This window comes from Eubalaena glacialis, chromosome 2 (assembly GCF_028564815.1).
Source record: "Eubalaena glacialis isolate mEubGla1 chromosome 2, mEubGla1.1.hap2.+ XY, whole genome shotgun sequence".
Lineage (NCBI taxonomy): Eukaryota > Metazoa > Chordata > Mammalia > Artiodactyla > Balaenidae > Eubalaena > Eubalaena glacialis.
In genome coordinates, this window is record NC_083717.1 from 32,333,423 (window position 1) to 32,346,954 (window position 13,532).

Here is a 13,532-nt window from a genome sequence, read left to right on the forward strand (position 1 = left end):
TGCGTCTGGCCCGAGGGCGGGCGTTTGCTGACCTCCAGCTCTCATTTCTCGCTGCTGTCTGGGGGACCTTGGAAGGGTGGCTGTGAGAGCGTAGATTTGTGGTGTAGAAAACTGCACACGACAGGCAGTGTTCAGAATATATCTTTTTAAAAGGTAGGAATTCAGTCTACTTTGTCACTTCTTGTGATTGTCTTACAATACATAAACCAAAGCGCTAAACTGCTGGTGTACGTCTTCGTCCTAGATACCATGAGAAATTACCACTCTTTCTCCGGTGTTTTACCGTTGGTTGGGTTTATACAAGGATTTTGTCCCGAACCGTTGAAATACTGCAGAGACTTCACATGTACAAGGTGAGTGCACAAGCCCCTTCACCCGGCTCTTACTGAGGGGGACCTGCCTGGCTCTTGACTTCTCCCAAGTGATTGGTCAGCACCCGGCGATGCGACGAGGGCCTGCTTCCCGTGGGCACCTGCCATCTCCTGGTCAGTAGGAAGACGGCCAAGGGCGACCTGCTGTTCCGCCAGCTGTGAGCTGACGCCTGTGCACCAGGATGGCCAGGTGACGGTCAGCGCCCCGCAGGGAGCCGCCGGTGGTCTCTGCAGCCAGGGCTTAGCCGCCGTCAGAACCCCCTGTGTGACAGGGAGGGTCTCCCCAAACCCCTGAGGCAGAAACCTCACCTCTGCTTGTGTTTCCCTGACAGCAGTAGTGCACGGTCTGGAAATAATTTATAATCACGAATGAGAAGTTCGGTCCTATCCCTCCTCATATTAAACATTGTGAGATTGCTGGAGTTAGCTTCTGTTGTGTTGACACTTGTGTAATTGAAACATGGTGTTTTACAAAGAGAATGTGCTAGGCCTGGGCCAGTGGGTCCCCCAAGAGGGGTCTGTGGACCCCCCCCCCCAGAGGCCCTGTGGGGTTGGCTTCGGGGAATCTGCGAGTGTGTCTATGGGGTTTGTGCCTTTTTCTCAGGAGATGCGTTAGATCCTTCAAAGAGATCCGGGAACCACCAAAGATGAACATGAAGCGTGACCAGTAAACCTAGACCAGAAAGTCCCCCTGTTGAGGTGGGGTGTTTGGGTGAAAACCCCCTCATTCCTGTCCTGCCCCCTGCCCCTCACAGCCTCGGCCCTGTGACCGGCTGGGTTCCCAGAAGCACATGGGCCTGCAGCCCAGCCACTGCTCCTGCCCAGAGTCTGACCGTGTCCGGCCTGCGCTGCCGACCTGGTTTGCAGAGAGTGCCGTGGGGAATCACAGAGCTGCACAAGGTGGCGGGGGGCCTGCTGAGAAGTAGGGGGCGCCTCCGGAGCTCAGGCCACTCCCGAGGGACGTCCCAGGGCCCCTCTTGGCAGTCTGGGTCCTGAGCCTTACTTTAGAATGGAGAGGGATGCTGTATAGATATACTTTGCCAATTTTCCTGACTACTCAGTATGATGGCAGACTCTTGGTGTGTAGGCGTCTAATGCGCATCCCTTGTTGTTGCCACAGGAAGCCGTCAAGGAGCTTGAAAACCTTTTGTCCCAGAAAGTGTACTGTCCTGACAGCAGAGGCCGGTGGTGGGACCGGCTGGCTCTCAACTTGCACCAGCACCTGAAGCGCCTGGAGCCGGTACTCAGCCGCGGGAGCTGCCCAGCCTTTGTTCAGTTTGGCATACGTTTAAAAATATAGCAAACTGTTAATACCTTACAAATCTAAATGTAATTAGAACGTTGATTTCTTTTTTTTTAACTTTTATTTTATATTGGACTATGGTTGATTTAGAACATTGGTTTCTTTTTTTTTTTAATTAATTAATTTTTAAATTTTTGGCTGTGTTGGGTCTTCGTTGCTATGTGCAGGCTTTCTCTAGTTACGGCGAGCGGGGGCTACTCTTCGTTGTGGTGCGCGGGCTTCTCATTGCGGTGGCTTCTCTTGTTGGGGAGCATGGGCTCTAGGTGTGCGGGCTCAGTAGCTGTGGCTCGTGAGCTCTAGAGCACAGGCTCAGTAGTTGTGGCGCACGGGCTTAGTTGCTCCGCGGCATGTGGGATCTTCCCGGACCAGGGCTTGAACCTGTGTCCCCTGCATTGGCAGGCGGATTGTTTTTCTTTTTAGACGAGAGTGAGTTTATTGAGAACAAAGAGCAGAGTTAGTGAGGGCGCTGCCAACACAGCCGGCCGACCTCCTGATAGACCAAGGAGAGCCGACCGGCAGGCGGATTCTTAACCACTGTGCCACCAGGAAAGCCCCTGGTTTCTTTTTTTTTTAATTTTTATTTTATATTGGACTATGGTTGATTTAGAACGTTGATTTCTTAAACATCCTTCTTTGTCCGTGTTCTTCCAACCCCAGAAGAAGTAGTAGGGGCACGAACATGGGGGCGACAGTGGGGTTGGCGGGTGTGTCGGCAGCGGGATCGTGTCGGGATTCAGGGATGAAGTTCTAGGGGTGGAGGGCGCTGGAGGGTTAGATGTGTCCGCCTTCACACAGTTTTGGAAATGGTGGTTTCGGAAATGGTGGTTGTATTCACTCGTTGCCCGGGGCCTCCTGGTAGAAAGATGGATGGAAGGCGTTCCTCCCGCCGTGAGACGTGGTGTCTGACTCAGCAGGGCGGATGCCTTCCCTTCCAGGCGCTGCCTTCTCTGTGGCGGGGACCTTGTGAGTCTGAGGACACCGTTGGCTGCCAGCTGCTGCAGCTAGCAGGGCGGGGCCTCCCGAGGTGGCGACAGTGGCCCTCTGTGTGGCCACCTGCGGTCCCCGTCCCTGCCAACCTCGTGTTTGCATTGAGCAGAGGGCACTACGGCTCTGGGAGCTTTTGTTTTTCCAGGGGCAGGTCAAGTGAATCAGGATGATGGAGGGCTGGAAAATTTGACCACGGGGGTGGACGATGACATACTATTTTTACTGCCTTAACCTGAAAAGGTGCCTTGTCACCTCAGGTGCTTCCAGCTGGGAGAGCTGTTTCCTCTCCCGGAGGCGGGTTTGGTGCTCCCCGCCCGGCGCTGATTTGGGCTGACAGGGCAGGAGAGGCCTCTGGTGGCCCCTCACCCAGTGTGGACAGAGGGTGTGTGCGCGCTGCCTGTCTCTTTCATTGAAATAAAGGTTCCAAAGAGTTGATAGACTTTCCCCTTGCTCGGATCTGCTGATAGGAGCGTTCACTCATACTTAGAGGTTATCTTTGAGACAGATGGAAAACCCTGGTTCCTTTTCGCCTTTTCCCAAGGATCTTCCCGGCCATGCTCATAACCCCTGTTATTTTGTCACCGTTCCTTCCTTCTCTACATCAGTCTCCAGGGAGGGCACATGCCAGCCCAGCAGAGGCTCATGCCTGCAGGTGCCCAGCAGTTGGCCAGGCCAGGCTGAGCCCGAGGCCGCCCCTCCCTGCGGCCAGCCCGGCTCCCACGGGGCTACAGAGCCGGCCCAGGGCCTCATTCTCTGCTTGATTCCTCTGGACCACCCCACTCTGATGGCCTGATCTTCACTGATTTTCAGGGCTTTTGTTTTACTTTTTATTCTTTTATTGTGATAAATATATACGACAAAGAAAACTTGCAGTTTAACCATCTCTAGGTATACAGTTCAGTGGCGTTAATCATGCAGCTGATCCTTGAACAACTTGGGGATCGGGGCGCCAACCCCCCCTGCCCCTGCACAGTCAGAAATCCACGGATGACTTTGTAGTTGGCCCTCCATTTCTGAGGTCCTGTGTCTGCAGATCCAACCCACTGTGGACCGTGCAGTGCTGTAGTCTTTACTGGAAGAAATCTGTGCGTGTGTGGACCCGAGCAGTTCAGAACCGTGTTGTTCAAACATCAGCACTGTCTGTTCCCAAAATTTTTCATCCTCCAAACAGAAACTCTGCTCCTGTGAAACAGTTACTCCTGTTCCCTCCTGCCCCGGTTCCCGGTTCCCGGTTCCATGTTCCCTGTTCCCTGTTCCCTCTAATCTGCTTCTGTCTCTAGGAATCTGCCTGTTCTGGGTATTTCCATGAAATACCCAGAAGTGGAATCATGTAATCTTTGTCCTTTTGTGCCTGGCTTATTCCCCTCAGCATAACGTCCTCAAGGTTCATCCATGTTGTAGCAGGTGTCAGAATGTCCTTCCCTTTCAAGGCTGAATAATACTCCATTGTGTAAATGGACCACGTTGTGTTGATCCATCCATCTGTAGATGGACACTTGGGTGGTTCCCACTTTTTGGCTGTTGTGAATAGCACTACTGTGTACAAATATCTGTTTGCAACTTTGCTTTCAGTTGTGGTGGGCGTGTACCTGGACGTGAGGTTGCTGGGTCACGTGGTAATTCCGTGTATGACTTTGTGAGGAACTGCCAAACTGTTTTTCACAGTATTTGGATCATTTTTCCATTGTTGCCAGCAAAGCACGAGGGCTCCAATTTCTCCCACATCCCCGCCAACACTTTTTATTGTCCATTTTTCTGAGTACAGTCATCCTAGTGGGTGTGAAGTGGTATCCCATGTAGTTTTCAGTATTTTTGTTTATTTGTCCAGCCCTGAATAACCTTAGAAAATGCATAACTCCTTCAAACCTAAGATTCTTCTCCCTATAAATGAGGCTCCCTGGGACTGGGAGGTGGTCAGACGGCCGGGCTCCTGCCCTAGAGGTGCCTGCTCTGCATTCCAAGCCCCTGGGTGGTGCCCCAAGCGCGCCCCGGACCAGGTCCCTCTCCCCAGCCGCCTCCGTCTCCTGAGCGTGTGGCAGCTGACATGGGCTGTGTCCACACGTGTGACCAGGACATAGTGTCGGGAGCATGGCTGCTCGTGCCCCAGACATTTGCATCGGGGTCTGTGCTTCTTCTGTGCTCGGCATGGGACCTAAGGGAATGTCCTTGTCTCTGGAAGGGCTGCTTTGCCCACCACTAGTTAGCAAAATGAATGATTAATTAACAGTGGGGTTTCCCGTCACATGAAACGAGGGGATGCTGCATGGGGACTTCAGGACCCTGACAGGCACTGTGCTCTTTTCTAGGCCATCAAGTGCATCACAGCAGGGCTGGCGGATCCGGACGTGCGGACAGGCCACCGCCTCTCGCTGTATCAGAGGGCTGTGCGCCTGCGGGCCTCTCCCAGCTGCCAGAAGTACGCGCACCTCTTCCGTCAGCTCCCAGAAGTCACCGTGGATGACGTCAAACATGTAAGTAAATATTCTTGGGGCACTTGGGATGCATTTTTGTTTTTTTTCCTGAACGCAGCCTTAGAGAGATTTTCAGCGTGCACTTCTTGTCGACTCCAAAGACCCTCTGGCTTGCTGTGGGCAGCGACCTGGCCTCGCCCCTGTCCTCACCTGGGCGTTGGGAGGCTGGGCCGGCAGGGGCTGTGACTCTGTAAACTCCTGAGTCAGCAGCTCACAGCCTTTCCAGGTCCCCCTGCCCCGTCAGGGCCCCAGAGAGCAGGGGGCCGGGCGGTGACCTGCGTCCTCATGGGCGCCAAGGTGCGGGTCACATGGCCTGGCACCGCGCTGAGGATGGGTGGCCTTTCGGGGGCGGAGGACAGTGTGTCCTTGGGGTAGCAGAGCCGGGTGTGCAGGGCTGGAGCAGGAGGAAAGCTAATGGCTGTCCTCCCCTCCCCCCCCCCCGCAGGTGACCGTCACGGGCCGGCTCTGCCCGCAGCCTGGGCCGGGCAAGTCTGTCTTCGTGCTGGAGGCCGGGGGGACCGCCCCTGCCACCGTCCTGTGCTCCGTGGAGGAGTTGGCGCTGGCCCATTACAGACGCTGTGGCTTCGACCAGGGTAACGCCGGGGCCGTGTGGCCACAGTGGGTGGTGTCCCGCCCCACAGCCAGTGTCTGCACCTGCCACCCGTGAGGGCAGCACCTTCTGGGGGGACGCGAGGAGCAAGGGAGGCCGGGTTGCCCTCAGAGAGCTTGTGTCAGGCAGGGGGACAGGACGGGGCAGAGGACCACGAGATGCTGCCGACAGCCAGCCGGTCAGAGGAGGGGAGCCGGGGCCAGGCTGCTTCCAAGAGGGACCGGCAGTCTGGGGGGGTGGATGGCGTTAAGGGGATGGAGGGCCGAGCCCTGACAGGACGTCACGCCTGGGACCAGAGACATGGTTGGAAGAGTTGTGGGTCAAATTCCTTGTAAAATGAGCTCTCGAGCCCATGCGAGGGAGGAGAGCAAATGTCAGTAAGAATTGGAGCTTTTCCCATTTTCCTTCCCAAGAAGCATGCGTGATCACCCGCCCCTCCAGCCGCGCCCGCTCTGCTGTGTCTTCTGGGAGCTGAGGCCTCACAGTGAAATGACGGACGTGACCTCGCGAGAGAGAAACACCGCTAGTTCCCGCTGAACCGGGCTGCTGTGTGTGTGTGTGTGTGTGTGGTTGTGTGGGTGTGCACGGGCGTGTGCGGCTGCAGGGCAGGTGGTCTGCGGCCCCTCAGGGGTGAGTGGGACTTTGCTCTTTGAGCCGCTGATGAGATGCTCTCTCTGTCTCAGGCCAGATGTGCAGAGGGACCAGGACCAGGTGCCCCTGGTTCTCTTCTTTCTGGGCTGCTTGGCATCCTCTTTGTTCAGACTTTGTAGGTTTCACTCGGAAGCCATTTTCTGAACCGTGTAGAGCCCAAGTGGGCATTAATTCTGCCTGGTTCCAGGAACTGGGAGCCGAGGACTCCCTTCGGCCATCGAGGGGAGGGGAGGAGGGCTGGGGAGGGCACCCGGCGTCTCTGCTGCTCGGGGGTGAAGGCGCCAGAGGGAGAGACCCCGCGGCTGGCAGATGCACTGGAACCTCAGGGAGGTGATAAGCGTCCCTGGCCGGGGAGGGGATGCGGCAGGCCAGCCAGGACGGACCCGGACCTCGATCCTGTCCCTCGCTTCCTCCCAAGCCTGTGTCTCCTTTGTCCCTTCTTGAGTGCTGGGAGCAGCCCCCAGCCCCCGGGCCATCCTGGGGACGTCCCTGGCATGCGGGTCTCAGCCAGGAGACGCCGAGGGCAAGGGGTCCACGTTCGGGAGTTGGGCCTGGCCATTTGAGAAACACCTGAGTAAGACATGTGGTGACTCGTGTGCGACGGCCTGTGTGCTGTCAGCAGCCCAGGCACCGGTGTCCAGACACAGTGGAGGGGCCGCGCCCATCTGCCCACGCGTGCGGGGCCTGCGCCGGGTCCTGAGGGTTGTCACCGCAGGCCTGCTCACCTGAGAGCAGCACAGAGCTGTGTTAAGATCGTCCGCTTGTCCCTGCCGTCCACTGGAGGTGGCTCGGCTTGTCTGTGTCCCTGTCAGCCCTCTTCCCTTCTTCCATTCTTCCTTCGATTTTGGCCTCAGAGAAGGAGCTGCAAATTCAGTGCTTTGTCTAAGGCCAGACTAAAGTAAAGACCGTGAGAATTTGCCTTATAATTGGTAAAAGGAACTGGTCAGTCTCTGTCCTTAGTGAATGTACTGAATAGAAAAGTAACATAAAAACCGTGAGGGAACCGCAGAGGAAGCTGTAGCTGCCCGTTAGGGCAGCGACGACGGCTGGGCAGTTACCTTAGAGGGACTGGGGTGGGGGGGCTTTAGCCTTTTTTAAAAAATAACTTGTTATTAATGTCATGGAAGCTGCGGAACATGCCTTTATGGGAAAACAGAGAGGTGTGCGGAGCTCTCCGCGCCCCCTGCTTCACCCAGCCCTCCTCCATCCGCCGTCCCCCCTAATGTTGGAAGCAGACCCCAGACCTTGGCTCCTGTGGTCACTCCCAGGGGGCCCACGGGTTCGGTCCTCATGTCCAGGCCAGACCCCCCCTGTCTGTGCTGAAGGGTCACTAGGTTGAAGAACACTCAGGTATCTTCACGTATGTGAAAATCAGGACATCATTTCACTGGCTTGTGATGGGATCGTTCAGATGAGTGAGGACACAAAACGACCCCGCAGGAGGGGACCTCGTAACACACGGGCCTCTCTCTGCTGCGTGTCCAAGGTGATGGTTAAGATGAACCTGTGTGACGTCTGTATCACTTACCGGGAAGGTGATGCTACTGAGGACGAAGTGCACACGCCAGTCAGGACAGAGATACAGGAGACCCGGAGGGTTAGGAATAAAAGAACAGAATGCAGGATGGGTCCCCACGGCGGTGGCAGGAGCCCTGTAACCCGGCGTCAAGGGAGGAGCAGCAGGCCCTGGGCAGGCGGCTGCCGGCTGTGAGCCGCACGCAGCGAATGCTTTCAGTTTAGCCGTGAGCTTGAAGGACAGACAGACAGTTCCGATTCTGGAATATCAATTTTTTAATATTTTTTTCCTTTATTAAAATTGATGCAGTGAACCTGAGCAGAGCCCTGCTGTGGGCCTTTCCTCTGGAGAAGGTTTGGTGTGAGGGCGACCTCAGACCCTCTGGGGAAGTTTCTTTCAGAGTTCCTCAGAAGGATCTCCCCAAATGATTGGACTTAACAGCACCAACGCACGCCGACGGCTCAGGGTTCAGGGATGCTGCTGTCCAGGGTGGACAGCCAGGCTTGCCTCCCTCCGGCCCGGGGGGCAGGGGCCAGCTGAGGGGGCGCACAGCGCAGCCTGGACGGGGAGGAGGGCCAGGGCTGCCTCCAGTGGGCCTTGATAGGGACCTGTGCTGCCTCTGACCTCGTGTGTGATGCCTGGGGCCCACTGGCCGGAGAGATGCTGCAGCCCGTTCAGGGGGCGCAGGCGTCAGGTGCGCCGAGGGGCCAGGTGGGGCTCGGCTCGCTCCGGGAGGCCCCAGCCCTGCGGACCCTGCTCTGCCGTTCACATGGCCTGGGGCTGGGCCTGGCCTCTCTGAGGACACCGCCCCATCGTGTGGTCTGGATGTGGGGTGAAGGGGGCGTTTGGGCTAGGTGGTCTCTGATGCGGAAGCTTTCTGTAAAACCCCGAGTCTTAGAAACCCCGGGCACGGTGTCCAGGCCGAGGCAGAGGAGTACTGGGTGGAGGAGGCGAATGGGGTCAGAGGGCACAGGCTCCCAGGGCGCTCAGACTCCTTCCCAGAGGGCTTTTCCAAGTGAGGCCGAGGGACCCCCTGCCCCAGAGCCCCTCGGGGGATGCCCCTGCCTCCGAACCCACCGAATGGAATCCCCAGAGCCCGAGGAGGGAATCTGCTTTTATTTATTTTTAAACGTGTTCCTTAGGTTTTTCCACTCTAGCTCCAAAACGTGCATTTGAATTTTCTCATGATTACTAAGATTTTTTTGCCTTTAAACAAGGCTTCTGTATATAAGCAATATAATGTAAAAAAATGACCTAGGAATGGAAAACAGCATTTGCATTTGCATGTAAAATATTTGCTATTTTCTTCAAATTGAGTAGGCAGTAGGATATGGTGGTGGATTTTAAAAAACAGAAGAAATGGATTTTTCTTGTGTGTGTGACTTTGTCTCAGGGATCCACGGGGAAGGGTCCACCTTCAGCACGCTGTACGGCCTCCTCCTATGGGATGTCATCTTCATGGACGGGATACCAGACGCCTTCAGAAACGCCTACCAGGTAATCACGGCACGTTTTCAGGCAGCAGAGACTCCTGCATGCGCGTGAGTCATTCCCGCCTGGGTGCCCCGCCTCTGCAGCCATCAGAAACCTGCCCCTCTTTTGGATCCTGGTGCTAATTCCACCATAATAGCTTTTAATTTTAAAGTGTGATTCATACAATTTAAAATGTAAGTATGTTAAGTTTTAAACTTTAAGCCTACTTTACTGAAATCATTCCGTTTGAAACTTTTAGTGTAAGTTTCTTCAGCTTCACCCTGGTGGGCCCAGGTGCTCTCACATGCTTTGTCACATGTGCCTGCTAAGAGTTCCACCAGTTGAACCTAAAAGCTCCTTTTGCAAATTACTCTAAAAAACCCAGTGTAATAAGTTGCTTTTATATCAGATTACTTAGGTAATTTTTACATATCTTTTGAGAAAAAGAACGCGTCAACTTCATCAGATTGGCCAGTTTCCAAATTTGATCTTGACTCTTCTCGTGACTCCGGCCTCCCCGGGCACAGCGTGAGCTTACTTTCCCTGCACACAGGCGGCCCCGCTGGACCTCTGCACGGACAGCTTCTTCGCCAGCAGAGCACCGGCCATCGAGGCCCGGCTGCGGCAGATTCACGGTGCCCCCGCGGAGAGCCTGCGGGCCTGGGTGGCAGCCGCGTGGCAGGCCCAGGAAGGCAGGGTGGCCTCCCTTGTCAGCTGGGATCGCTTCGCTTCTCTTCAGCAAGCCCAGGTGACGGTCTGCAGGCAGGATTCCTTGATGCGGGGTGTCCTTTTGGCAACTGTAACAAAACACACACACGTATGCCTACGTGCATGTGTATGTGTGTGGGTATATATGCACGCACACATGTACGTGTGTGTGTGTGTATGTGTGGTACCCCAGCCCACAGGCCTGTGTTACTGAAGGAACAATCACAAGCATGAACAAGCCTCAGTTATGCCTTCTGCCCATTTGGTTGGCAGCTTCCCTTGGCCTGGCCTGTGGCCCCTGGAGGGCGGACACCGTCCCTGTCCTGTGACTGCTGGCCTCTGAGGGTCATCACTGTCACATTCCTGAGTGCTTACCCCGAATTCCCTCTTCCTTAGCTGCTCCCCGGATGTTCCCGACCGGGCAGAAGCTTGGTAACTGACCCAAGGAGAAGTGGTCCCCAGAGCTTGCTGGGGGCATTTTAGCCCCTGGCTCTGGAGCCCCAGCACAAGCAGCAGAAGGGCACTTGGTGTTCCTGGATGCATCTCTGCTGAATGACACATGGAGTCCCCGCCCCACCTCACAGTCACTGCGGGGGCTTCAGGGTCTCCATCCCAGGGGAGGGCTGACTGTCCCTGTGTTTCATGTCCAGGATCTTGTGTCCTGCCTGGGGGGCCCCATCCTCAGTGGTGTGTGCCGGCGCCTGGCCGTGGACTTCCGACACTGCCGAGGGGGCCTCCCTGACCTGGTGGTGTGGAGCTCCCAAAGTCACCACGTTAAGGTCAGTTGAGCCAGAATGGACAGTCATGTTGGTAACTTTATGATCAACTTAATCAAAGGCCACAATCTAGGCATTTCTAGCATGGTGGTTGATAAGGCCGAATCCCTTGAGAGCTGCTGGACTGACGGCTGGGGTTGTTCGGTGGCTGTTGGCGGAGGTGCCCTCAGTGCTGGCGTGTGGGCCTCTCTGCAGGCAGCTCCCCCGGTGGCAGCGTATTTCATCCGAGCAGGTGAGTGAGAAGGGCCAGGGTGTGAGCAAGACAGAAGTCAGTCTCTTAGCAGCTGATCTTGGCAGTGAAGTTCCATTGCTTTTGCTGTGTCCACTGTTAGCAAGTCGGGTGGAGGTTTTGCAGGTGTGAGCGCCAGGAGGCCAGGATGGTTGGGAGCTGTTTTCTAAGCTCCAGGAGTGAGCACTTCCTCACGTTTTGTAGGCTGGATGCCTCCCTTGCCTCACCCTGCTGCCCATCACAGGCTGGTGTCTTATTATTGAGTTTTGAGATGAAAAAAAACCTCTGGTACAAGTCCTTTTTGATAAAGTCACAACCTAATCTGTTCTTTAATGAATCATGCTTCCAGTGTCATATGACGTCTCTGACTGTAATTGTGGATTTGGGTCTTTCTCCCTTGCAGTTATATCAGTGTTTGCTTTATGTATTATTCGATATATAAACTTAGGGTTGTCATGTCTTCTTGATGAATTGAACTCTTGATCATTATGAAATGACCTTCCTTTATTCCTGGGTTCTTTGCTCTGAAGTTGAACTGATATATAGCCACCCCAGCTTTCTTTTGGTTAGTGTTAATGTGATACTTCTTCTATTCTCTTACATTTAACGTATTTTTTCTTTATATTTGAGTTTCTTATATATTTTTGTAGGCAGCATTTATCTGGGTCTTACTTTTTAATCTAATTTGACAACCTCTGCCTTTTAATTGGGTATTTGAAACATTTACATTGAATGTTATTCATGTTTGGCTTTAAACCTGTCATCTATTTTTGTTTTTTTTTAAAGGATGCACTTATAAACTTATTTATTTTTGGCTGCGTTGGGTCTTCGTCGCTGCGTGTGGGCCTTCTCTAGTTGTGGCAAGTGGGGGCTACTCTTTGTTGCAGCGTGCAGGCTTCTTATTGCGGTGGCTTCTCTTGTTGTGGAGCATGGGCTCTAGGTGTGATGGCTTCAGTAGTTGCAGCGCTCGGGCTCAGTAGTTGCAGCACTCGGGCTCAGTAGTTGTGGCTCGCAGGCTCTAGAGCGCAGGCTCAGTAGTTGTGGCGCACGGGCTTAGTTGCTCCGTGGCACGTGGGATCTTCATTTATCATGCACATAACAACAGTATATATTTTTTTTAAATTTTTATTTATTTATTTATTTATTTTTAATTTATGGCTGTGTTGGGTCTTCGTTTCTGTGCGAGGGCTTTCTCTAGTTGTGGCAAGTGGGGGCCACTCTTCATCGCTGTGCGTGGGCCTCTCACTATCGTGGCCTCTCTTGTTGCGGAGCACAGGCTCCAGACTCGCAGGCTCAGTAATTGTGGCTCACGGGCCCAGCTGCTCCGTGGCATGTGGGATCTTCCCAGACCAGGGCTCGAACCCGTGTCCCCTGCATTGGCAGGCAGATTCTCAACCACTGCGCCACCAGGGAAGCCCCAAGAGTATATTTTTATATCTCCTCTCCCAGCCTTTGTGCTGTGTTCATACATTATACCTCGACATGTTATAAACCCTGTGGCACATTATTTTTGCTTTCTACAGTTGACTGAGTCTTTATATTTACTCATGTAGATACAAATTCTAATGTTTGTTATTCCTTTATATAGATCCAGATTTCCGTGTACTATCATTCTCTTCTTGACTGAAGAACTTCCTTTAACATTTCTTGAAATGGAGGTCTGCTAGTAATGAATTATTTAGGTTTCATATATTGATATTTTAAGACTTTAAGTCTTTGTTTTTGAAAGATATTTTTTTCTGGGCAAAGAATTCTGTTGACAGTTTTTTTTCAGTACCTTAAAATATTGGTCCACTGTTGTCTAGCCTGTATTGTTTTCAATGAGAAATCAGTCTTTCCCCTCTGGCTTTTAAAAATTCTGGCCGCTTTGAAGAGATTCATTTTTTCACTGATTATGCAATTTAGTTATGATGTTTCTTAGTGTCGTGTTCTTTATGGTTCTGTGCTTGGGGTTCACTGAGCTTCTTGGACCTTTGGGTTTAGTTTCCATCAAATTTGAAAAATTTTTGGCCATTATTTCTTCAAATATTTTTCTCTTCTTCCCTTTGGGGACTCTAATTAAACTACTCTTAGGTTGCTGAAATGCTCTCTTCATTAAAGAATTCTTTTCTATACTTCGTTTTGGATAGTTTTCATTGCCGTGTTTTGAATTTTGGTGATCTGCAGTGGACAAAACTGACACAGTTACGCTTTCATGGAGCTGATATGTAATGAGCAGTTTTATCTTGTGATAAACACCATGAAGAAGTGCATAGGAAGGACCCTTCTTAGAGATGAATTTAAGCTGAGCACGGAAGGAGAAGACGTCAGACACATGAAGAACAGGGAGACATGTCCTAGGCAGCGGGAACAGCAAGCGTGATGAATGTCTGCCCTTTGGTTGGGCAGATGTTGTCTGTCTCGGGAACTGAGAGGAAGCCTTTGGTGTGGTTGGCAG

General features: G+C 53.2%; 1 protein-coding gene across 4 annotated transcripts in view; it reads left to right on the forward strand.

Moving 5' to 3' along the window:
- FAN1 (FANCD2 and FANCI associated nuclease 1) overlaps nucleotides 1-13,532 on the forward strand; it is a 29,580-nt gene that overhangs the window by 15,470 nt on the left and 578 nt on the right. For 3 of the 4 annotated variants that reach the window (XM_061179754.1, XM_061179753.1, XM_061179755.1), the window contains exons 7-13: nucleotides 245-353; nucleotides 1,492-1,611; nucleotides 4,968-5,132; nucleotides 5,578-5,725; nucleotides 9,303-9,406; nucleotides 9,936-10,130; nucleotides 10,741-10,869. In XM_061179754.1, coding sequence (XP_061035737.1) covers nucleotides 245-353; nucleotides 1,492-1,611; nucleotides 4,968-5,132; nucleotides 5,578-5,725; nucleotides 9,303-9,406; nucleotides 9,936-10,130; nucleotides 10,741-10,869 — 970 coding nt within the window. The remainder of the gene's footprint in view (nucleotides 1-244; nucleotides 354-1,491; nucleotides 1,612-4,967; nucleotides 5,133-5,577; nucleotides 5,726-9,302; nucleotides 9,407-9,935; nucleotides 10,131-10,740; nucleotides 10,870-13,532) is intronic. The other variant, XM_061179757.1, reaches the window with a different exon arrangement.